Genomic DNA, 27,214 nt, shown 5'->3' with positions numbered 1-27,214 from the left:
ATCATTGTTACACGAAATGCCAGAGATTATTCTAATAATCCACATTGTATATTTGAGACAAAGTTCAGGTACTGTTGGAACTGGCCCTTCTTGCAGGGTCATCCTCAAACTTTTTGCTTCTTCCTCCCTTATTTTTCCTGACCCGTGGCTGTTGGCAATAGGACTCTGCGCACTTTACCACTGCTGATCAGTGCTAAAGTGCATATGCTCTCTATGTAAATTATTATTCTGATTGAAAATACACGTTTGACATATTTGTATCACTATGAAGTCCCTAGTAGAGTGCACTGGGTGTGCCAGGGCTGGTGATGACAAATGCTACAAGTGGGCCTGCAGCACCGATTGTGCCACCCACAGGAGTAGCCCTAAAATAATGTCTCAGGCCTGACTCTGCAGTGCCTGTGTGCAGTTTAGAACTGCCATGTCCTCCTGGTCAGTGTCCCCACTGACCAGGCCTAACCCTTCCCTTTTTGTGCACATCAGTCAGCCCTATGGAAGGCCCAAGGTACCCCCCTGGGCAGGGTGCAGTGTATGTAAAAGGTAGAGCATGTACTAGTGCAGGTGACATGCTCTGGTAGTGAATGGCAGCCATTTTCGTTTTTCACTACTGTAAGGCTATCTTGCTCCATAGGTTAACATGGGGGATGCTGGCTACAGTGGTTAACAGCATTTCTTCCCATAGGAACAAGATAGGACATAAGTATCTAGTATCCCTGAACTCAGAATTTAATAACACATCTTTTAGGAAAGGTTGTTTTTAAATCCTGTGTTTGAGAACAGCACTTTTAGAAAGTTGCTGTTCTCTTGTCTGACCCTTCTGTGTGCCTGGGCCTGTTTGTGTATTGACTGTCTGGTTTGAGAGTGACAGGGGCTGGGGAATTCCCCAGGAGGGATTTCCCCTGGATGAGTCAGCACTAGGCTGAATGACTGCATTTGCAACTGAAGTAGTGGGAGGAGTTAGCACCTGGGCTAAATAGGGCTGTGCCTGCCTTCCACAATGCTGGCTCCACCCCCCTGCTGGGCGGCTGAGGACCCTGCCCCTCACTCTGAAAGGAAGTCAGAAGCCAGCAAAACAAAGTACTCAGGAAACACCCAGAACTGGTTCAGACCGGGCTCAGGGCCCACATGCACCAAGAGAACAAAGACTTTAGGGGTATAAGTACAGGACCCCTGACAACAGAAAATTAGATCATCCTGGAAATCAAGAAGGAACCTCTGCCAAGGAGAAAGCTGAAACTGAAGAAGGAAGATTGTCCTGCTGTTGCTCTGCTGGACTGACCTGTTGCTTTGCTGCCAAGGAGAGGGGAAGGACTTTGCTGTTGAGCTGTGCCCCCTTGCTTGAAGGAATCTCCAAGGGCCTGAGAAGAGCTGGCTCCCTGTTTTGAAATCCCAGGAACAAAAGGACTTCACCCCCAGCTTCCCTGAACTCTGCTGAGAGAGTTCTGTCCTTCCTAGAGTGCTTGATCCAGTTGTGGGGCCTCTGGAAGTTGTACCTGAGCTGGGAAGCTTGAAACTAAGCTTGAGTGACTTTTGAATCTGAAAAGTGTCGCATCGCTCGCTTGCGGAGCGCATCCCCGACAGTGCGAGAAGTTTCCCGCCGCTACGGAGGTCGAGATCGTCGCAGCGATGTCGCATCCTTCGTTTGCGGGACGCACCAGACCGGTGCGGGAGAATCCAACATCGCTGCGAGTATCGTCGCAGAGCCTGTCGTCGCTGGGTGAGATCGCCGCACCGCTTGCTTGCGGACCGCATCACGTCGCTGCGAGCATCGTCGCAGAATCAACGCATCGAGGAGCTGCGAGAGAGAGGATCACCGCTGGACCGCGCATCGTCGCCCCGGAGATCGTGGCAGACCCTACGAGATCGTCGCATCGTGCCTTTGCGAGAACAGACTTCCTACGGAACCTACGCACCGGAATCCATACAAGTGGCCTTCCTCCCCATACAGACCGGATTCGTTGCAACACGCCCGCTGCTGCAGCGGGGCTGTCGCATCGCCTCCCCAGGGTCTCAGGAGCAACGCATCGCTTGTTTTCCACCGCACCAGCTTCTGCTTTTGGAACTTTGTTGCAACTAAAAGGTACTGTGAGTAAACGTGACGCAACTGTGAACTTTTCACACAACGTAGAGAATTCTATCGCAACGTAGAGAATTCTAATGCAACCTTACGAACTCTTTTTGAAACCATATTCTTGAACTGTGTATGTTGGATTTTTGTCGTTTTGGTCTTGTGTAGTTTAGATTAAAAATACCTTTATTTTTCTAAACTGTTGTGGAGTCAGTTTGTGGTGTTTTCACTGTGTTACTGTGAGTGTTGGTACAAATACTTTACGCATTGCCTCTGGTTAGCCTAGACTGCTCGTGCTAAGCTACCTAGAGGGTGCGCAGGGGTTATCTCAGAGGGTTATCTCCTTGCCCTGACTAGAAGCAAGGGTCCCTATTTGGACAGTGGTACCCACCTCTGCCAACTAGAGACCCCCAGATCTAACAGGTACAAATCTTATAGCAGGAGTATGGGAAGGATGTGAAAGAGAGTTACACAGGCAGGTGTTGTTCAGGTTATGTGCAAGTTGTCGTGTTCCCTGGACCCACAGAATACACGCCAGACGTCGTGGTGTTACCAGGTAATCTTTATTGCATTTCAGTCATGGTCTGTCATGCAGCGCCCCATGTCCTGCAACCTCTCACCCTGAGGTCCAGTCCTGGTCTGTCCCCTGATCCCTCCCCTGACCGGATGTGGTGTCCGGTGTCCCTTGTCCCTGACTCTCGCCTTGCAGGGTCCTAGTGCCACCTGGGCACGACACAAGTTTGCACTATTTTCAGAGGAAATGAGTTTTTGTGCAAAAATGGACACGAGGACACATTAAAAAATAGTGCAAAATACAAAGGTTGGCACTTTACGTAAAAACTCATAAATTATTAATTTTTGGCCATTTCACTTAATTTCTGTAAAGGATATTACACAAATTTGGCTCATGCTTAAATTGCTTTCTCCTGCCATTTTCCATATTAGCAAAGATTTTAGGTGTGCAGAGATTTCAAAAGATGCACTAAAAATGTCCCTCCAGCAGTTCAAATGAGATAACTGTACTTTAGCTATCTTATTCATATTTTTATAGGCACCGCACAAGGGGACATTGGTCTTTGATAATGCGGAGTTAAGGAAATTAAGATACAAATTTGTTATTAAGAATTGGTATTGATTGTTGACAAGCTGCAGGTAAATCTACGGAATGTATCACAAATTGATGTCTTCTGCCACAATAACGTCCTTAAAAATGATGCCCTAACATTAGGCTATTCCAGCAGACATTCAGCATGCTGTGCTGCACAAAGCAATTAAAAAAGTTATACTGTTAACGTTTTGCATAGATAACATAAATAGCATCTCATGAAGTTGTAAAGTTTATCTCCTTCCTCTGTGAGCAAAATATTTGCTAGATATTTTCATCCCCACATTTTTGTACTTGTTTATTCCCCACAAAAATATATTCTGAAAGTCTTTCACCCACTTTGTTCTTTTTTAATTTGACGCATTTAGAATCATAATCAACTTTATTCGGGTGGAATTTCGCTCATAAAAGTAGCATAAAAGCAATAATTAAGATATGACATAAAAACAGTTAATACAACATAACATGACACTCAAAAAAAAGCAGCATAAAACGAGAAAGAGTTGAGTTGGCAGCATAAATATGAGGGCATAGTGCCGCGCCCTCACAGCAAATTAAAAAAAAAAACAGAACCAACATGCAGGGTGGCTTCTTCATCTAATAATTGTAATAAAAAAGTAAAATGTGCCTTGCAGTGCCTGATAATATTTCTTTTTAAAAAGGGGATTGAGGACAGTCTTGTGTACCTTCCATAGTACTTGCAAAACACATAAAGTGTTTCATCGATTGACATGATTTCCCATCACACTGACATGGGGTACCATGCTGATTACTCATAAGACCAAGAATGGAGCACAACAAATACTTAACATTGTCTGTTCTTGGGTGAAACGATATAATGAAAAGTAGGGCAGTTGAGTGTAACCAATGACTGGTCTGCCGCAATCTACATCTTCCCTGCCATGCTCCCTACGCGCCATGCTCTCTCACAATTATAAAGTGAAATTATTGCAGGTAACTGGCTCCACAAAGGCACTCTGCAAATCAATATGACCTATTTCAGATTTGTCCTACACAAACCTGGGAATTCGATGGCCGTTATCACAAGAGAGGCAGTCCGATATAATGTCTCTAGATAAAGCCACCCCCACATTACACCAGAATGCCAGCCATAATAGAGTTGGCTGGGCTCTAATACGACCACTTAGATAATGCAAACCCAGCTCCTCAGGCAAATAAAATGAGGGCTTGAGATGGGAACTGAGAGGAGCTTCCTGCAGGACCTGTTTTATTCACGCTGAAAGGCCTTGCAGTTTACAATACCCCATACGTCAGCTCCATATGTTGCAACATAAGTGCATTGTGATTTTTATATCACTGCAATAAAGGAGCAATAGACCACCCTCGAGGTTGTGGAAGAATAAAAAGGGAGCCAATTGCCCTTGATACCTGTGTGCTGCTGTGTACAATGTTAGGAGTCCATGACCCATGGCTGAAATGGTTACTCCCAAATAATGAAAACTGCTTGCCCTAGTCAAATGGTTGGCACCATGGCATTTGAGAGCTGACTGCACCTTGGGCCATATGCCATGATGTGTAATTTAGAAAAATTGGTAAGCAGGTACCCAGCAGCCATAAACTCCACAAAAGCAAGCACTAGTAGACGCAGTGCTTTTGGAGTGTGAGCCATAAGTACTGTGGCATACACATATAAATGTGTGGTTAATAATCTGCCCCTAATTTTTGGTAAATCATGAGTGGTTTGAGTTAAAAAAAAAAAAGGAGGGAGCTCCTTGATATATAAAATAAACAAATGAAGGGTCAACTCACACCCTGGTCTCACACCGCTGTAAATCTCTATATAATTAGATACCTTGCCGTGTTGCTAATTCTGACCCTGGCTTTCATATCTATGCGCATATATCCAAGAAAATGCACAAGTGCTGAATTCAGCTCTCATGATTAATGCATTTGCCATAGCTTTGGGCGACTAACACAGTCAAATGCTGCCATCAGGTCCATAAGAGCCAAGTAAAGAGGGATGTGATTGGCAACAATATATTTAACAAACATCAAGTTCAGATTCGAACATTGCTCATTTTGTTTCTCATCCCATATTGACATGGATATAAGACACACTCTTTGATTCTATTATAAATGACCTACCCCAGTGTTTTGTCTGCAGTGGCAATCAGAGAAATGGGCCTGTACCTAACTTATTACGGTGGCAAGGGTTTAAAAAAATCCACCGTTTACCCCACACTAAATATGCAAATGAATGACATCAGTTTGTATACAGTTCATATGAGTTTGTAGTAAATCTTTGAAATGTTTTTTTTGAGAACATAAAGGACAGATGAATTCTTCCAGGGGGTTAGAATGTATTGTTTCTTTTTTAGGTTTTCTTTTGCTAGCACTTGAAAGAAAGAACTCAAAACCCCATGGTTCCAGCAGCCTCCATCACAAAAACAACTGCTAACATAGTTCACACATCAAAAAATTGAAGTTTGCTTTAGGGAAAATACTTACTTGCCGGCAAATAGTTCCTCAAACTGAGATCTTATTCAGTCCATTATTTTTCAAAGATAGCAAAAGATACACACAAGCATACACACAAAACTGAAACTTTTATTAAAAATCTATTGTTATGAATAGTGCATCTGTTCATTGATAACCCCTTGATGCACTGAAATGATTAAATTATGCACAACTAGGAAGAGTAGTTGCGGCTTGTTTTGTAAGAGACACCTGGAGTGAGTGGTATGGTGTGCAATTGTTATTTAAAATAAAATAGATTTTCAGGTCATCCGGTCACATTACACCAACATAGATGTACTGCAAAATATACCATATCTTTCACTTGAAATTCCTAGAATAATACTCATGACCTCAGAACGTTGAACTATTGCAATGGCTACTACTAGGTTCCTCCCAGTAGACCTTTGAGTCGCCTGGAAGAACAACCAAAGTTGCCCTTGAACCTGTTAAAATTTCCGAGAAACCTGTTGACCTCCTGTTAGAAAGGGGGTTTCTAGTTGGCAAGGGTTTGAACCTTTGTCCAAGTAGTGACCCTTCATTCTAGGCAGGATAAGAGAGTTACACTCCTAACATAACCCCTGCTCACCCCCTTGGTAGCATGGCACGATCAGTCAGACTTATCTTAGAAGCAGTGTGTAAAGCATTTGCACATAACCAACAGTAACACAGTGAAATCAATACAAAAGGACACCACACCAGTTTAGACAATTACCCAATATTTTTATAAGCTTAAGACAGGACCAAAAATCCATAATAGAGTATTTAGAAATCTTCAGTCATCAAAATAGACTTGAAATATAGTTCCTTGAAGTCAATAGCTCCATCTGGGCTACCACAGGTCATGAACAACAAATCCAAACAGTTGTGGCTGAACACGGTGTTACGGGCCAGTTAGGGTGTCGGGAAGACCCGCAAAACAGTACCTTTAAATGCAGGGCATTGGCGACCTCTCGATGAGCCCTGAAATACCGGCATCTGCAGGCTTTGGTTCCGGGGGTCGGTGCAGGAGTTGTTGGGCCCTTTATGTCACACGCTTTGCAGGTTGAACTCCTTGCGGTTGAAGTCAGGAGCGCTGGCGTCGGCGGGCATCGGGGCTGCGGTGCAAAGTGCAGCGGTGCGGCGTGCAGTGCCCTCTGGTCGCGGTGCAGGCAGCAGCTTAATGACAGTCATCCAGTGACGTTGGTGTGACCAGGGCTGCGATGCGAAGTGATGCAGTGCTCGTCGCGGTGCTGGCAGGTCAAGCAAGCAGCGGTGTCATGCCTTTCTGAAGCGCTGTTGTCGTCTGACAAACTGAAGTCAATGGTGTTGATAGACCAAGGCTGCAGTGCGGGATGAGGATGGTTAGTTATGTAACTTACAAATGGTGCCATCGAACCACGGTGCAAGTGGCAGCATCGATGTTGGCATGGATGGTGCAAGGAGGTGCGAGTGCAATGCCCACAGGTGCAAGCAGCAGCTCTGTGGCGGCCTCAGGTTGTGTTGTAGCTGAAATCAGGGTTGTGGCGCGGTATTGTGGCGGTGCCTTCTGTGGAGCCTTCAGGAACGGAGTCGACAGTGTCATCGTAGAAGGCATTGGGTTGATTTTCCTTCTGTTGCAGCACAAAACACACATTCCCCAGTGCTGAGGGCAGAAGAACTTGAAGTCTTTGCTGTTCCTGAGACTTCTGGAACAGGGGGCAAGCTCTACCTTAAAGCCCTTGGAGAAACTCACAAAAAGGACGTTGCAGAAAGTTCAGTCCAGTCCTTTCACAGCCTAAGACAGAAGCAGCCACTGCAGGCCAACACAGCAAAGCACACACCAAAGTGGTTGTCCCTCCTCACAGCTTCTCCAGCTCTTCTTCTTGGTTCCAAAAGAGTTCTAAAGTTTAGGGGTTTGGGCCCCACTTTTTATAGCCCAAACTCCTTTGTACTCTGGGGCAGCAGTGGCAGATCTGAGTTACATTTTCAGGGCTACTCATGTGGGTGGCACAATCAGTGCTGTAGGCCCACTTAGTAACATTTGACTTACAGGCCCTGGCCAGTGCACTTTAATAGGGACTGACTAGTAAATCAAATATGCCAGTCATTGAAACACCAATCCATAATAACAATTTACGATAGGAGCACTTGCACTCTAGCATTGAACAGCAGTGAGAAAGTGCGCAGAGACATTAAACCAGCAAAAACAGAGTCAAAACTAGGAGGTCAGAAAGCAAAAAGACAGGGGAAACATGCCAAAAGATGCCAAGTCTAACACCTCCCCATCAGTGCTTAATTTGAACCTTTGGTAGTAGTGGCTTGAGGTGATATGCGCTAGGATCTTTGTGATTCTGGTAGGACTCAACAGAGAAATTACATAACTGGCAGGGAGATGTTATGGACTGATTAATAATGGTTATGGCGTAATGAGAAGGCATTGTGTGTGTTGTACACTGAAGAATAAAGACATCTGTTACAGAGCTCCGTGTGTGGTGGAATGACTCTGGACCCAGACAAAGTACAAGCACTGTCAGCTACTGGCCCCTCACAAGATGTTACCATCCTGTGATCCTTCTTAGGCATGCCCATTTATTATTGCAAGGTACATTTGTGACTGAGCTACTGTTAGTGCCTCATTGGGAGACTTGACAAAGTGACATGTCCTTGTCCAGTGGTTTTCTGAATGTGATCAAAGTTTCAAAAGGATAAAACATGCGATTGAGAATGCAACTGAGACGGCCTATTTTGACCCCAAATTTGCTACTGAGATCACAGTAGATGCGAGTCCGGTGGGGCTGGGAACAATCTTTGCTCAACATAATGGTCTGAGAGACACATTGTGGCTTACGCCAGTCGAAGCCTGTCTGACACAGAGCGTGCCTATTCTCAGCCAGAGAGGGAGAGTCTGGCTGTAGTGTGGGCCTGCGAGCATTTTTATGTGTTTCTTTATGGAAATAATTCACTATTCATGGGTACCTACAAAAGAGTTATTTAACCAGCATGGATGGAGGAGATCGATTTAATCCAGACTCTATGTCAAGCCCTCCTTGCTTGCTGTCTAACTCCTCACTACACAACTGGTGAGAGTCCTGCCTCCTTGCTATTTGAAAGAGCCACGAGAACCAAAACTACCACAGTTGACAGCAGACCAACCTAAGAATGCTGATACTGTTCATGTCATGGACACTGCTCAAAATGAAGACTTATGCCGATAGGCATTGGGGAGCTCAGGAAACAGTCTTTGATGAAGGTGACTGGGTCTTGGTCAAGTGGAAACGAAAGCAGGAAACAGAGTCTCCTTTTGCTGTCAATCCTCTGGAGGTTGTGACACACAAATAACGCATGGAAACAGTGCATCATCCCAGAAAATCCATCACAAGTCCCTCCTCAGAAATTAAACACCTACTTTTATGTTTACCAGCTCCTACAATCATGAATGAGGTGACCTTGCTTGACAATCCAGATTGAGCATTAGAACATGTGTCCTTGGTGCACAGAGTGCATCTCATCTACCTCTTACCCCTTAATCTGGTCGACAAGTGTGAGTGTCTTGATGACGTATTGAAGAAATATAATGTTACTGTTGTTTACATCTTTTTATTCAAGAAAGGGAGTGATGTACTGTCCTGAGATTGTTTGAGACCTTTGCAGCTCTGTGAGGACTCAACAGAAGACTTACGTAACTGGCTGGGAGGTGTTAAGGTGTGGTCACTAACCGTTATGATGTAATGAAAAGACAGTGAGTGTGTTGGACACTGAAGAATTTTAGAGCTTCATGTGTGATGTGTTCATTTGCATGCTGCCAGGCTGTGGATATTTCTGAGAGCAAGAGAGGGAAAACGTCAATGGAAAAAGAAGGAGGAAGAAAAAGACAGAAGAAATGTCTCAAAAGAAGAAAGCAGGAAGAGTGAGAAAAAGGGGCAGAAATGTTGGGGAGTCGATTAGAGTGGCACAGAATGGATTGAAGTCTGCACAGTCTTGGTTATTGGCGTGCTGACATTTTATTGTGCCGGCCGTAACTTCTGAGCTAAGCTTTGGGCACCAGCATTTATTATTTTACAAGTTACCCTTCAAACATCAGTGAGACTGACTCACTATAGGTCCCATGACAGAATATTACCACAAGGTATGAATCCAGTTAAAACTGGCCTTGCCGCTAAACATAGTCAAATTCACAAAGATTTTCCATAAGAATTTCACTACCTTTTTAATACAGACCCGACGAAAAGTCTACCGGTCGTGTTTACAAACCAATGCAAATCGTGATTACATTGGATTGTTAACACAAAATAAGTGTTGCCTTACGTTAATGTGCATCATACATTGTTCTATTGGTGCTGCATGGGCATTCCCAAGCAAACACCCATGGATTATAATGCAAATCCCAATTTACAAAGAAATTTAGACAGGGATTGGGGTCAAAATTATTTACATTCCTGAGGCAGGCATACAAGCAGAAATGTTTTAATTTCTCCTCAGTTTTTCTCATTTTCTACAGCATGCAAACAAAGAGGGAAAACGCCATAAAGCATAGCTTTTGAGCAGGAAGGGACCACAATCCAGACATCCTAGCAGTATCCTGCAAGGGGGCCAGTGTTAGAGCATGGCTGCAAAAGATGTACCAGTGTGTGAATAGAGCAAATAAGTGTCACTTCTTAGTAGATATGTTGCAGATCTGCTCAGTCCCTTTCATGCAACGCAGCACAGCAACTTTACTTGCTGGAATGCCTTGCATGAACCCAGCAAATCTACCCCATTTTACCATGCAATGGAGCCATTCAGTTCCTTTTTGCTCCTGGTGCCTCCTTACTGCAACTTGTTTGTCCTTGAATTAAAATCAGCATCCTGAATAGATGTCTATTAAAAGACTCCTAAAAATCTGTTTTCCATTACTGGAGGCGCTCACACCCAATTGTAGTATTATAGTGCCTAATGTGAGCCAGTAGTTGCCGGCGGGCCCACTGGCACTCATTTTGGAGACCAGACCTTTTTTTTCTTTCTGATTTTGACCCAGAGCAAGAGAGGAAAGTTCAGAAGGAAGAGAAAGATGGAAAAGAGTGGCAAATGGGAAAGTAAGGATGAAAAAGAACCTCTTAGAATGAAATGAAGGGACAGGGAGTGGATGGTGGGGTAAGAAAGAGGCACGGGATGGAATCTAGACTACACAGCATTGGTATGTGGCAATCCTGACATTACTCAGCACCGGCTGTGGGCTTCGAAGAAAAACTTTGGGCGCTGTCACTTACTATTTAACAAATTAAATGCTGCAATTTCCAATCAAAATTGCCCCATCTGGTCATTGTAAATTGCATACTGGATAATTACCTGGATTATCTTTTCAAATACATACATTAAGCAACGCTTGACAGTTCCCCAGAAAGTAAGAAATAGGATTGGCCTACCTGGCTGACATGACCTCGCTTTCTTGACGGCAAGGGTCAATATCTATTTTGAAGTTCTTTTTCTTTATGTCCACTCCAGCAGCAATATTTACAGGTAATATGGCATGAACTTTGGCCTGCAATTCCATGCCTGCTTGGATCAGATGTGTGTTCAGGCCAATGAACATAATTAAATCTTTGGCTAAACTGGGAATTGAAAAATAAGTGTCAATGTTACTTACACCACAGTGCCACTGCTCAGATATCACAGCTCTCGGTGTAAACTCTTCTTGTATCCGTATAAAGTGTTTTATTAGAAGCAATTATGCCTAAAGTACTCACCTGAGATTCATCTTCGAATGGAGTTTAATATGGGAGTCCAATAACTGGGAGAGGCTAAAATCTGAAGATGGAGATGGCAAAATCTGGGCTCGTGCTGTTGCCAACAAGAGAGAAAAAAGAAACATTGAGTGCATATAGATATTTAATACGAATATATGACGTAATTCCGCAATCTATAATTCCGCATACCATGACTCCGCATTTATTACAACGCATGAGCCATTAGTCCGCAGTACCATCACTCCGCAATCTTTTACCCCGCATATAACTTTACCACGCATGCCTTTACAACGCAAAGGCATGTGTGGTGAAGTTATAAACATAGTAAATGTACTTACCATATATATATATATGCGATAGGCGTATATAGGCGATAGCCAGTAGGTATATATGGTTAGGATTGTTTTCCATACGGAAATCGCAACATTCTATTGGGAATAACTTTGGCGCCGGTTGAGGAATCTTCCTGATATTTTACTTAACTTTGCCTCGCGGCGCTCCGCTCCTTCCCTGAAAGTTTGGGGGGTATTCGTCAAGCGGGGGCCGAGATAAAAGGGGGGTCCCAAAACGTGTTTTCCCCATGTTAATTTCCATAGGGCGGTTGGACTCACATTTAGCCCGAACGGCTGAATGGTTTTCCACCAAACTTGGCAAAATTGTAGGGACTGGTAGCCCGATGTGCCTTTGCTATGTCTCAAGATATGTGCTCCAGTGGTTTTTACAAAAATTTACTTTGAAAAAATATATACTGGGCTACATTGGGCTATATATATGTTAGAGCCCAAATGTAGCCCAATGTAGCCCAATGTAGCCCAAAGATGGCCACCAGAGACAAAAAAAACAAATGTAGCCCAAATATCAGCCAGATGTAGCCCAACTATAGCCCAATGACAGAATGTCCCAGAGTGTTCTAAAGAACAACGAGAACGCTAACAGTCTTACTTATGACAAAAGTATGGAATAAAGTGGTAACACTTAATACATATAATTTGAAAAGGAACAAAATGAGGGGTTTCATTTTGCCATAGAAATTTTATATATATATATATTCACTGAAAAACTCATAGGTTACACACCAGTTATAGTTAGCTGGAAACTTTACTCGCATAAAACCATTGAAATTCCCACGTTATAGTTAGTTGGACTCACTATAACTTGCACGTCTGCAATGCACTGCTGATGACGTCACATATTACATCACTCATGCATGTATTTAAATATTTAAACATTACTCGCTAATATATGTATTCACTAAGATACACTAATAAGCCAGTTAACCAATCAATTTTTTTTTTAAAAACACTGAAAAAACCATAGGTTTCAGGCCTTATATAGTTAGGAATTAGCATTTAAAAAACCTTTGAAATTCACTGAAAAAACCATAGGTTTCAGGCCTTATATAGTTAGGAATTAGCATTTAAAAAACCTTTGAAATTCACTGAAAAAACCATAGGTTTCAGGAGTTATATAGTCAGGAATTCGTTTTTAAAAAACCTTTGAAATTCACTCAAAAAACTATAAGTTTTAGTGGTGTTATAGTTAGCTGGACATTTTACTCATACAAAACCAATGAAATTGCTCCTATATAGTTAGTTGTACTAACTATATCCACTGCTGATGATGTCACATATTAGATCATTCATGACATGGTCAGTGACGTCACTGATGACATCTCAAATGACAACACTGATGACATCACTGATGACAACACTGATGACATCACTGATGACATCATCCACGTGATAATCACATACACCTTTTCATACACTATTACAATTTTTCATCACTGTTTGTAAAATACAGAGTATCATATTTAAATCCATTGTCACAGCAATAGAAGTATCTAAAAATCCACTCAGTGATTCATAGATGTATACACACATCAAATCACTTACCTATGGATTCACTCATACATGCTGTCAATGAACAATAGAACACTATCAAAAATACTTATACATCTATATCGACATTAAACAAAAGCACGCATCCTATTCACATATGAAGTCATCCTACTCACTTATGCAAACAATGGATCATACTTACATATTTACTTAGCAAAACACTTATACAAACACCACTTCTTCTATTCATTTAGATAGTAAGTCATACTTAGTGAATTATAAAATCAATATTACAAGTATACAGTTATCCATACAGTCACTCACACAATCATTGTGTCTTATGTATACTTATTTATATACAACAACTGACACATACACTGCCTTTTATTTTTCTAGTTTGTTGGACCTGTACCTTTGAGAAATATATTTGCTCATCACCACACCCACTAAAGAGATTCCCTCACCCAAACTGTTAGAACATGTAGTTTTAACTTCATATATCTACTGAATCAACTATTCACACATCTTTGGACAGTCACACACCCCCCACCGAACCACACACACTTTCACACTCCCATACAAATACTCAGTTAACTAATCAATAACTAATATAGACTTTCACATAGCTAGTAACCAACTGTAGAATCAGTTTACACAACAACTGACAAAGTGATAAAGATATTCACACAGTTTAGTCACTATCCACTATATTTAGTGAGACATTATAAATTGGTCAAGTAAACAGTCAATTACACTGCTACTAAATCCTCCATCCAAATATTTATTTATATATATCCACTCATTCTTCAATGTAAATTGCTATATATATAATGCATTTTTAAATAACGAAGCAAACCACATTCACTGGATGATGTCATCAGTGATGTCATCAGTGATGTCATTTGAGATGTCATCAGTGATGTCACTGACCATGTCATGAATGATCTATTATGTGACATCATCAGCAGTGGATTGCGGGTGCGCGAAATATAGTTAGTACAACTAACTATATAGGAGCAATTTCATTGGTTTTGTATGAATAAAATGTCCAGCTAACTATAACACCACTAAAACTTATAGTTTTTTGAGTGAATTTCAAAGGTTTTTTAAAAACGAATTCCTAACTATATAACTCCTGAAACCTATGGTTTTTTCAGTGAATTTCAAAGGTTTTTTAAATGCTGTAGGTATATATAGTTAGGATTTTTTTGAATAGGGATTTCTGAAAATTCTATGTTGAATAACTTTAGCGTTGATGGACGGAATTGGCTGAAATTGTCAGGAAAATGGCACATTTTGTTTCTGAGCGTCCCCTAAAAGTTTGGGGGGGTTTCGTCAAGCGGGGGCCGAGAAAAAAGGGGGGTCCCAAAACGTGTTTTTAACATTGAGTTTTCCATAGGGCGGTTGGACTCACTTTTAGCTCGAACGGCTGAATGGATTTCCTCAAAACTTGGCAAAATTGTAGGGACTGGTAGCCCGATGTGCCTTTGCTATGTCTCAAGATATATGCTCTAGTAGTTTTTACGAAAATTAACTTTGAAAAATATATGTTGGGTTACATTGGGCTATATATATGTTAGAGCCCAAATGTAGCCCAATGTAGCCCAATGTAGCCCAAAGATGGCCACCAGAGACAAAAAAAACAAATGTAGCCCAAATATCAGCCAGATGTAGCCCAACTATAGCCCAATGACAGAATGTCCCAGAGTGTTCTAAAGAACAACTAGAACGCTAACAGTCTTTCTTATGACAAAAGTATGGCACACCTGAAGTCATCTTGATTGGAATAAAGTGGTAACACTTAATACATTTAATTTGAAAAGGAACAAAATGAGGGGTTTCATTTTGCCATAGAAATGTTATATATATATATTCACTGAAAAAACCATAGGTTATAGACCATATATAGTTAGGAATTTGCATTTACAAAACCTTGAAAATTCACTGAAAAAACCATAGGTTAGAGACCATATATAGTTAGCTGGACATTTTATTGACATAAAACCAATGAAATTCCATATATAGTTAGTTGCACTAACTATATATCGCGCACCCGCAATCCACTGCTGATGATGTCACATATTACATCATTCATGACATGGTCAGTGACATCACTGATGACATCACTGATGACATCTCAACTGACATCACTGATGACATCACTGATGACATCTCAAATGACATCACTGATGACATCATCTAGTGTCTGTGTGTTTTTGTAAAGTTTAAATATGTTTTACATATTGAAGAATGAGTGGATGTATGGAAGACTGAGTGTGTGTGTGGCTGGCTGGGAGGTGGGTGACTCTGTGCATATCAATGTGTACTTGTATCAGTGATTGTATAAGAGAGTAAGTATGTGTTAGTATATGTGTGAAAAGTATGGTGTTCTGTGTTTAACTGTATAAATGAGGAAATCGAAGTGTGATTGATTCTTCACAGGACTGACTAGGTGTATGAGTGCATATGATAGTGTTGTAATAATGAGTGACTGTATGTATGAGTGATTGTATGGGTGAATGAGTGAATGTGTGTGTAGACGTAGGAATCAGTGAGTGCGTATGTAGTAACTGGTATTGGTGTGTCATGATGTCATCAGTGATGTCATTTGAGATGTCATCAGTGATGTCATTTGAGATGTCATCAGTGATGTCATCAGTGATGTCACTGAAGTATGGTGTTCTGTGTTTAACTGTATAGATGAGGAAATGGAAGTGTGATTGATTCTTTACAGGACTGACTAGGTGTGTGAGTAACTCCATGGATGAGTGGCAGTATGTGAGTGTCTGCATAGGTGTATGAGTGCATATGATAGTGTTGTAATAATGAGTGACTGTATGTATGAGTGATTGTATGGGTGAATGAGTGAATGTGTGTGTAGACGTAGGAATCAGTGAGTGCGTATGTAGTAACTAGTATTGGTGTGTCATGATGTCATCAGTGATGTCATTTGAGATGTCATCAGTGATGTCATCAGTGATGTCATTTGAGATGTCATCAGTGATGTCATCAGTGATGTCACTGACCATGTCATGAATGATGTAATATGTGACATCATCAGCAGTGGATTGCGGGTGCGCGATATATAGTTAGTGCAACTAACTATATATGGAATTTCATTGGTTTTATGTCAATAAAATGTCCAGCTAACTATATATGGTCTCTAACCTATGGTTTTTTCAGTGAATTTTCAAGGTTTTGTAAATGCAAATTCCTAACTATATATGGTCTATAACCTATGGTTTTTTCAGTGAATTTCATTGGTTTTTTAAAAGCTAATATCTATAGCTGTAAAATATATTCTTTATTACGTGACGTATCACGTAGCCACGTGAGACGCCTCATGACGCGTCGCATAACCGTGACGTATCGGCTCTGCAGCGCAAACAAAACCCGTAACGTAAGCGTGCCGGAGCACGCTTACAGATACATATATATTTTTTAACCTTAATTAGACAAAATCCACACGTGCACATATCTTGAGGCCTTGCAAAGGCACATCAAACAAACAGTCCCTACAATTTTGCCAAGTTTGCTGGAAATCTATTCCCTTAATTTTTTTTTGACTGTTTCTCTTGGTTTTCCCCTTGTTACGCTTACCGGGACGCTACCCGGTACGTGAACCGGACGCTCCAAAAACACAAGATGGCGGACTCCCGTTACACTGCCGGTTAGCTGCCCGGTTCGCGTACCGGGAAGCGCCTCTACCGCGAAAAATCACGGGGAACTTTAATATCCCCCTCATCAATCCTAGGGGGTCAGGAGGGGTTTACCTTGCCCCCTTTCCTTCATTTCCCCCTTCTTTTATTCACCACATCTTGTCTCTCGAATCTACCGAGAGACAAGATGGCGGCCGCTCCGGACTGTTTACAATGTTGACAGCTACGCTCCCGGTTAGCTGCCCGGTGAGCTGCCCGGTGAGCTGCCCGGTGAGCTGCCCGGTTCGCGTACCGGGACGCGCCTCTACGGCGTAAAATCGCAAAAAAAATATTTTTTTATTTTTTGCCCCGCGGGACACTTTAATATCCCCCTCATCAATCCTAGGGGGTCAGGAGTGGTCTACCTTGCCCCCTTTCCTTCATTTCCCCCTTCGTTTTTCACCACATCTTGTCTCTCGATCGTACCGAGAGACAAGATGGCGGCCGCTCCGGACTGTTTAGAATGTTGACAGACACCGGAGAGCCAATCAGCTTCGCTTCGCGAAGTTCCGTTACGCGTCAGGTACGCAAACCGGGGCGCTAACCGGAGCGCTGTCACAGATATATATATTTTTTTAAACGTTAATTTCTCAAAATCCACTGGAGCACATATATTGAGACATAGCAAAGGCACGTCGGGCAAACCATATCTACAATTTTGCCAAGTTTCATGTAAATCTATTCAGCCGTTCGAGCTAAAAGTGAGTCCAACCGCCCTATGGAAAAATGAATGGGAAAAACGTGTTTTGGGACCCCCCTTTTTTCTCGGCCCCCCCTTGACGAAACCCCCCCAAATGTTCAGGGGCTGCTCAGAAACAAAATGTGCCATTTTCCTGAAAATTTCAGCCAATTCCGTCCACAAACGCCAAAGTTATTAGACATAGAATTTTCAGAAATCCCATAGAGAAAAAATCCTAACTATATATACCCACTGGCTATCGCCAGTAGGTAATATACATATATAAACATATATAATCTGCATATCTATATAAATATAAATGCATGCATACATATACATATATGCATACATATGCATGTTATTTACATGAAAGTTTTAAAAACACTAATAAAAGCAAAGCTAAAAAGCCACCTCATTAGAAACAGAATGGCTTTAACTTAAACGAGGGCGAGATCTATTGCATTTTCAATGCTTGTTTACTTTGGTTCTATCAAGAAGGCATTCAGATGTGTCACACATTTGCCATAAATTCTGAATGTTAGCACTCTAGTTGCTCATTAGATCACTGTAGTAAAGCTAGTGCTCACCAGGGAAGTCTGCTGCTAATCATGGTTTGCAGCCATTTTCCCGCATTTTTTATCCCGCAGACTTTCAGTCCGCATACCATTATCCCGCAAGGTCATTGACCTCGCATACCATTATCCCGCATTTTTTCAAAACGCATGTGCATTTATCGCGCATGCCTTTACAAAGTATTACGTTTTAAAGGCATGTATGGTAAATGCATTTGCGTTGTGAAAACCACGATGACGAGAGAGGTAAGTGGGTTTGTGTTAATTTTTTCGTGGGTTAGTGATTGTGTAGTGTAGTGTAGTGTTGTGTAGTGTAGTGTTGTGTTAGTGTAGTGTAGAGTTGTGGTGGTTGTTTAGTGTAGGGTCATGCTGGGGGTAGTGTTTTAGGGTTTAGGGTTGTGTTGTAGTGTTTGCGTAGTGTAGGGTCATGCTGGGGCTAGTGTTTTAGGGTTTAGGGTAGTGTTGTAGTGTTTGCGTAGTGTAGGGTCATGCTGGGGGTAGTGTTTTAGGGTTTAGGGTTGTGTTGTAGTGTTTGCGTAGTGTAGGGTCATGCTGGGGCTAGTGTTTTAGGGTTTAGGGTAGTGTTGTAGTGTTTGCGTAGTGTAGGGTCATGCTGGGCATAGTGTTTTAGGGTTTAGGATGGTGTTGTAGTGTTTGCGTAGTGTAGGGTCATGCTGGGGGTAGTGTTTTAGGGTTTTGGGTAGTGTTGTAGTGTTTGCGTAGTGTAGGGTCATGCTGGGGTGTAGTATTTTAGGGTTTAGGGTAGTGTTGTAGTGTTTGCGTAGTGTAGGGTCATGCTGGGGGTAGTGTTTTAGGGTTTTGGGTAGTGTTGTAGTGTTTGCGTAGTGTAGGGTCATGCTGGGGGTAGTGTTTTAGGGTTTTGGGTAGTGTTGTAGTGTTTGCGTAGTGTAGGGTCATGCTGGGGTGTAGTGTTTTAGGGTTTTGGGTAGTGTTGTAGTGTTTGCGTAGTGTAGGGTCATGCTGGGGTGTAGTGTTTTAGGGTTTTGGGTAGTGTTGTAGTGTTTGCGTAGTGTAGGGTCATGCTGGGGGTAGTGTTTTAGGGTTTTGGGTAGTGTTGTAGTGTTTGCGTAGTGTAGGGTCATGCTGGGGGTAGTGTTTTAGGGTTTTGGGTAGTGTTGTAGTGTTTGCGTAGTGTAGGGTCATGCTGGGGGGTAGTGTTTTAGGGTTTTGGGTAGTGTTGTAGTGTTTGCGTAGTGTAGGGTCATGCTGGGGGTAGTGTTTTAGGGTTTTGGGTAGTGTTGTAGTGTTTGCGTAGTGTAGGGTCATGCTGGGGGTAGTGTTTCAGGGTTTAGGGTAGTGTTGTAGTGTTTGCGTAGTGTAGGGTCATGCTGGGGGTAGTGTTTTAGGGTTTAGGGTAGTGTTGTAGTGTTTGCGTAGTGTAGGGTCATGCTGGAGGTAGTGTTTTAGGGTTTAGGGTAGTGTTGTAGTGTTTGCGTAGTGTAGGGTCATGCTGGGGGTAGTGTTTTAGGGTTTAGGGTAGTGTTGTAGTGTTTGCGTAGTGTAGGGTCATGCTGGGGTGTAGTGTTTTAGGGTTTTGGGTAGTGTTGTAGTGTTTGCGTAGTGTAGGGTCATGCTGGGGGTAGTGTTTTAGGGTTTAGGGTAGTGTTGTAGTGTTTGCGTAGTGTAGGGTCATGCTGGGGTGTAGTGTTTTAGGGTTTTGGGTAGTGTTGTAGTGTTTGCGTAGTGTAGGGTCATGCTGGGGGTAGTGTTTTAGGGTTTAGGGTTGTGTTGTAGTGTTTGTGTAGTGTAGGGTCATGCTGGGGGTAGTGTATTAGGGTTTAGGGTAGTGTTGTAGTGTTTGCGTAGTGTAGGGTCATGCTGGGGTGTAGTGTTTTAGGGTTTTGGGTAGTGTTGTAGTGTTTGCGTAGTGTAGGGTCATGCTGGGGGTAGTGTTTTAGGGTTTAGGGTAGTGTTGTACTGTTTGTGAAGTGTAGGGTCATGCTGGGGGTAGTGTTTTAGGGTTTAGGGTAGTTTAGTTGTTTAGTGTATGCTAAAGGCATATTCTTTCTAAAGCTTTTCGTTATTTTAATTTGCGGCCTAATAGTACATGCAGGATTTGTTTTGCGGACTGATGGTATGCGGGATTTCGTCATATATTCGCTAATCATACTTTCTATGGCAAAATGAACCCCCTCATTTTGTTCCTTTTTAAATTAAATGTTTTAAGAGTTACCACTTTATTCCAATCAAGATGGCTTCAGGTGTGCCATACCTTTGTAATAAGTAGGACTGTTAGCACTCTAGTTGTTCTTTAGAACACTCTGGGACATTCTGTCATTGGGCTATAGTTGGGCTACATCTGGCTGATATTTGGGCTACATTTGTTTTTTTTGTCTCTGGTGGCCATCTTTGGGCTACATTGGGCTACATTGGGCTACATTGGGCTACATTTGGGCTCCAACATATATATAGCCCAATGTAGCCCAATATATATTTTTCAAAGTTAATTTTCGTAAAAACCACTGGAGCCTATATCTTGAGACATAGCAAAGGCACATCGGGCTACCAGTCCCTACAATTTTGCCAAGTTTGGTGTAAATCCATTCAGCCGTTCAGGCTAAAAGTGAGGCCAACCGCCCTATGGAAAATTGCATGGGAAAAACACGTTTTGGGACCCCCCTTTTTTCTCGGCCCCCCCTTGACGAAACCCCCCCAAATTTTCAGGGGCTGCTCAGAAACAAAATGTTCCATTTTCCTGAAAATTTCAGCCAATTCTGTCCTCAAACGCCAAAGTTATTCGACATAGAATTTTCAAAAATCCCATAGGAAAAAAATCCTAACTATATATACCTACTGGCTATCGCCAGTAGGTAATATATATATATATATATATATTCACTGAAAAAAACCATAGGCTATAGACCATATATAGTTAGGAATTAGCATTTAAAAAACCTTATTTTACTCACACAAAACCATTGAAATTCCATATATAGTTAGTTGCACTAACTATATATCGCGCACCCGCAATCCACTGCTGATCATGTTACATATTACATCATTCATGACATGGTCAGTGACATCACTGATGACATCACTGATGACATCTCAAATGACATCACTGATGACATCACTGATGACAACATCCAGTGACTGTATGTTTCTGTAAAGTTAAAATATGTCTTACATATTGAAGAATGAGTGGATGTATAAGTGTCTGGATGAAGGATTTAGTAGGTGCGTGACTGACTGTATGAGTGAGTGATTAAATGTGTCTCACTGAATGCATGGGTTAGTGACTAAACTGTCTTAATTTGTGCATCATTATGTCTGTTGTTCTGTAAACTGCTGCATGTGTTGATCATTAGCTATACGAGAGGCTATATGTGTTATTAATTGGTTGCCCAAGTATTTCTATGGGAGATTGAGTTTGTGTGGGGGTGGCTGGAAGGTGTGTGACTCTATGCATAGATGTGTGAGCAGTTTATTCACTAGGTGTATGAGTTCAAGAGTGCATGTGGAAACAGCTACATGGGCAGTTGACTGTGTGCATGAGTGTATTGATGAGTGAATGGATATCTCAATGCTACATGTCATAGTAAGTACATATGTAAAACACAGTACATGTGAGAGTTGGCATATATAAATAACTGTGCATGAGAGCCACTGAATGAGTGAGTGGTTGTATCGATCATTGTGAACTTGTATCAGGGATTGTATAAGAGAGTAAATATGTGTTAGTATATGTTTCAATAAGTAAGGTGTGTTTAACTGTATAGTTGAAGAAATGGAGGTGAGATTGTTTCTTTGCATGACTGACTGGGTGTGTGAGTAACTCCATGGATGAGTGGCAGTGTGTGAGTGTCTGTATACACTGAGTGTATCTAAGGTTATATTAGAGTCTGAAGAGGTTTATCGTATTAGCACAAGAATGATGTCAAATGAGATGTCATCAGTGATGTCATTTGAGATGTCATCAGTGATGTCATCAGTGATGTCACTGACCATGTCATGAATGATGTAATATGTGACATGATCAGCAGTGGATTGCGGGTGCGCGATATATAGTTAGTGCAACTAACTATATATGGAATTTCAATGGTTTTGTGTGAGTAAAATAAGGTTTTTTAAATGCTAATTCCTAACTATATATGGTCTATAACCTATGGTTTTTTCAGTGAATTTTCAAGGTTTTGTAAATGTTAATTCCTAACTATATATGGTCTATAACCTATGGTTTTTTCAGTGAATTTCAATGGTTTTTTAATATCAAATATCATAAGCTGTCGAATGTCAAGTACGTGGTAAGTGAAAACATTTTCGTGTTTATGCACACTGATCTGCTTTGAATGGTGCCCCCCCCCCTCATTTCTATTAGGAGTACTCTCTCTTTGCAGATAGTGAAAGGTAGTTAACGCAGGCCTTTGCCCCCGTTGTAATCCGTCGTGCCTGCTTCTCTCTCCATTTGATTGATTGTTATCCAAGTATTTACTGTTTTAGAATAAGTTCTCTTTGGTTCATTCTCTATTTACAAACAAACACAGAGTCGCAATACTCTGTTTAGTCTTTGCAGATAACGAAAAATCGTGTAAAAAAAAAAGAAAAGGAATCGAGCAAAATCAGTAGGCCACTAATGGGATCTCTTTTTGACCTCGCTAAAATAGAAACATTAGGAACAACCCCTCATGACAAATACAAAACTAGTGAGATGAACTGAACTCCACACAATGATGGCTGCAAAACAGCTCGGCTCCGCCACCCACCCCGCCCAAAATAACGATAAAGAACGGCTGCCATGATTGGTTGCGGAATGACCACGACGGAGCTAAGAAATGGTGCTGCTCTCATGCTAACCCCAGCTTCAGTCTGAAACATCCAGAAACACTGTAGACTACCAATTCGATCAGTTCCGGTAGCGCCCCAATGTAACCCGGTAGAGAAGAACTAGCCCTCCCCTCTTTGACTGATGGTTCTTGTTGCCTGTCCCTTCTGTTGTCATTTAACAGAACTATTTAGCCTGCTGAAAGGGGTTGTGTTCCGACCGCTGGTTGGTGGAGACATTTTGACTATATTCTGTACCTGCGTTGTCGCGTAATGCGTCATATGACGCGCCGCGTTAGCGCATCCGGAAGTCATCCGGGGCGCGCAGCGCGTAACGTAAGCATAACAAGTCATGTGACTTGTTAATAAAACTTTTCATTGGTTCATTTTACTTTTCTTATTGTAATGATGAAAGGCTTGGTCATATGACCTAAAAATTACGCTTTTCATTAATTCCGAACATTATTTTTTCTTAAATATATGTTATAATGTTCCAGGCTAATGTACTTTCCCGGAAATTTTACAACTGTCCTGCAAGTAAAATATATTCTTTTTTCGAGAAAAAGAGCGTTTCTTCGTCCCATGACGGAGCCGTTGAGCAAAAGAGGGTCGACCTGCTGTCTTAGTCGCCGATACGCCTGAATATGAGATTCTTATCGATCACTTTATGTTGCAGGAATAGAAAACACAACAGCCCTTGACCATTTATCTTTACTGCGTTACTTCGTATTATACCTTTTACCCTTCATGTAATTGGTCTGCTTTATTTCACTTGCCTTTTAATGATTCTAAAACAGTCACTATTATTAAAAACTTTACCAATGTATATACTACTACCATGTTTTCTTTTAAAAACCTTTATTGTGAAAATTTCATTATACAAATACGAGCCTATAACCACGTGGGCCTGCCACAGAGCAAACTGTAATCGTATATGATGAATAGACATTTACACTGTAGAGGAACGTAACGGGCGGGCCATTAGGTTGCAAGAACTAAGGTGTCTAACAGTTACGGAATCGGTGGATGTACATTTTATAATTAAAATACGACAGGGCCAGTTACAATAAAATTATCTAGATATACATTTGCGGGCAAGTACCATGGGTGACGTTAATTCGAACTTTCAACAGTACAGTAATCAATAACACATCAGAACTTAATATCAATAGGGATGTCGAAATAGTCAATCAATTCTCGTCCCCGCCCGCCATGTGCTTCAAAACTGCATACGTATCTCGTGATTTCAAGGTTCTGCAACCAGTACACAACAAGGAGTTACGAGTCCCATTTATTCCGGCGCCATTTTGGGCGAGGACGGGCAGGTCCAGGATATAGTCAAAATGTCTCTACCAACCATCGACTATGATGATGTTCATATGCTGTATTTATTAGAGTAACACTCATCTGTCCACATGAAATTAATTTGCCACAATCTAAACATGTCATTTTAATCTTTCCAAAGTTCTTCTAAATATTTGGGACCGTTTCCATTGCCTCTGAAGCTCTCAGTGCCACTTCTTTGATGAATGTACTAGCAGGTCAGGGGTTCTCCTCCAAATCTCTCTTTTATGCAGCACTATAATTAATTGGTGCCACCTCTCCATATGACGATGCATGGTATAGTTACCACAACTATATTTTTTTTCGGTTCCTCTGGAGAGTTCATCGTGGCAGATGAAGCATGTAACGTACCGGGCATTTACCTTTTTTTGCATGTACAGGAAAGGAAAAAAAAATCGAGCGTCCGAGTTCTAAGGTGTCCCAGGGCCATTTTAGTGGACCAGGCCCAAATCCAAAGAACAGGCCGCCATTTTGAGAGTCCTCTTGCAGCCGCCTGTCGCTGTAGCATCAAGAGCAGCCGAAACTCAGCTGAATGGCAACTGAAACGGTAAAGGGGCGCCCCACTACAGCAGACGAGCCTCCACCTAGGAAGGCCCATTCACGCCGGCTCCCCCCCCCCTTCGGGCACCCCACGCCGTTATTCGGAGCAGTATTGTAGGATGGCCACACCAGTGCGGCAACTTGCTAGACATCACCTCGGTGGTAACCGAATCTCAACGCCTTGTGGTGTCTTCTATTCAAAAAACATTGTTATGCTGCCTTCGACCTATTCGCCGCAAGTGCGCACACAACTCAACTGCATAGCTTGCTAGACACCACCTCGGTGCCATCCGGATCCTGGAATGTCAGCACCTTTTGGTGTCTTCTCTTCAGAAAATATTGTTGCGCTGCCTTTGGCCCCATTCGCACATCAGTCCGCTACTGACGCCTTCTCACAGGCTAATGGGGCGCCCCACGCCGACTTTCAGCATTGTAGAATGACCACACCAGTACAGCAACTTGCTAGACATCACCTCGGTGCCATCCAGATCTCGGCGCCCCACTGCAGATGAAGTGCCTCTCAACTATGAAACCACCACGGTGACATCCGGATCTTGGCGCGTTGTGCTGCCTTCGGCCTATTCGCACATCGGTCCGCTACTGACGCCATCTCACAGGCTAATGGGGCGACCCACGCCGAGTTTCAGCATTGTAGGATGACCACACCAGTACAGCAACTTGCTAGACATCACCTCGGTGCCATCCGAATCTTGGCATCTCAACGCCTAGTGGTATCTTCCATACAAAAAATATTGTTACGCTGCCTTTGGCCCCATTCGCACATCAGTCCGCAACTTAGACATCACCTCGGTGCCATCCGGATCTTGGCATCTCAGCGCCTTGTGGTGTCAGTCAGAAAATATTGTTGCGCTGCCTTTGGCCCCATTCGCACATCGGTCCGCTACTGATGCCATCTCACAGGCCAACGGGGCGCCCCACGCCGACTTTCAGCATTGTTGGATGGCCACACCAGTGCGGCAACTTACTAGACACCACCTCGGTGCCATCCGGATCTTGGCGCGTTGTGCTGCCTTCGGCCTATTCGCACATCGGTCCGCTACTGACGCCATCTCACAGGCCAACGGGGCGCCCCACGCCGACTTTCAGCATTGTTGGATGGCCACACCAGTGCGGCAACTTACTAGACACCACCTCGGTGCCATCCGGATCTTGGCGCGTTGTGCTGCCTTCGGCCTATTCGCACATCGGTCCGCTACTGACGCAAACTCACAGGCCAACGGGGCGCCCCACGCCGACTTTCAGCATTGTAGGATGGCCACACCAGTGCTGCAACTTGCTGGACACCACCTCGGTGCCATCCGGATCTTGGCGCGTTGTATTGCCTTCGGCCTATTCGCACATCGGTCCGCTACTGACGCCGCCTCACGTACCAACGTATTTTCTCCGCATTTTATACCCTATGCCGCATAACAGGTCATGTGACTTGTTTATAAAACTTTTCATTGGTTCATTTTACTTTTGGTTTCCTAATGATGGAAGGCTTGATCATATGACCTAAAAACAACACTTTTCATTGGATGAAAACTTTTTTTTTTTCCCAAACGATGAAAGCCCCACCTTGTTTCTGGATGTTTCAGACTAAACTGGCGTCAGCATGAGAGCACCACCATCTCGTAGCTCCGTCGTGGTCATTCCGCGAGCAATCATGGCAGCCGCTCCCCACCAGAAGCCTGCAGGAGTCGGGGCCCCCAAAACTTTTGATGAATTCTCAAGGCGGAGGGGACGCTTTCGAGAATGGGGTCCAAGACCTAGCAGACAAGCGTCCGATTTCCAAGGTGTCCCAGGGCCATTTCAGTGGACCAGGCCCAAAAAGGAAAGAGCCTACCGCCATTTTGAGAGTCCTGTGACAGCCGCCTATCGCTGCACCGCAAGAGTGGGCGCAACTCAGCTGAATTGCGGCTTTTGACACAGTGGACCAAAAACGGACGGAATGGCAACTGAAACGGTAAAGGGGCGCCCCACTACAACAGATGACACTCCACCTGGAGAGGCCCGTTCACGCCGCCTCCCCCGGGGCGCCCCACGCCGTTATTCGGAGCAGCATTGTAGGATACCAAAACCAGTGCGGCAACTTACTGGACATCACCTTGGTGCCATCGTTCTGCTGCCTTGGAACTATTCGCACAACAGTTTGCTACTGATGACCCACCCCCCGCGACGCCCCACGCCGTTATTTGCTGGGTGGCAACTTACTAGACATCACTTTCGTGTCATCTAGATTTCGGCGCGTTCTGCTGCCTTGGAACTATTCGCACAACAGTTTGCTACTGATGACCCACCCCCCCGCGACGCCCCACTCCGGAAATCTGGACGTTGTGCTGCGTTGGGACTATTCGCACAGCCGACCGCTACTTCGTTGTTTTTCCCTAAAAATGTTTATATGTTATTACTATTTTTGTTTTCTT

General features: G+C 42.9%; 1 protein-coding gene across 1 annotated transcript in view; it reads right to left on the bottom strand.

The window, feature by feature from the left end:
• Nucleotides 1-27,214, bottom strand: part of LOC144766461 (vitellogenin-1-like) — a 1,095,729-nt gene that overhangs the window by 573,917 nt on the left and 494,598 nt on the right. The window contains exons 18-19 of the mRNA XM_078650353.1: nucleotides 11,333-11,426; nucleotides 11,012-11,197 (exon numbers count right to left, since the gene is read on the bottom strand). Of these exons, the coding sequence (XP_078506479.1) occupies nucleotides 11,012-11,197; nucleotides 11,333-11,426 (280 nt within the window). The remainder of the gene's footprint in view (nucleotides 1-11,011; nucleotides 11,198-11,332; nucleotides 11,427-27,214) is intronic.

Source organism: Lissotriton helveticus, chromosome 1_1 (assembly GCF_964261635.1).
Source record: "Lissotriton helveticus chromosome 1_1, aLisHel1.1, whole genome shotgun sequence".
Taxonomy (NCBI): Eukaryota; Metazoa; Chordata; class Amphibia; order Caudata; family Salamandridae; genus Lissotriton; species Lissotriton helveticus.
The sequence above is the reverse complement of the archived record's forward strand: the minus strand, read 5'-3'. Positions and strand labels throughout refer to the sequence as shown.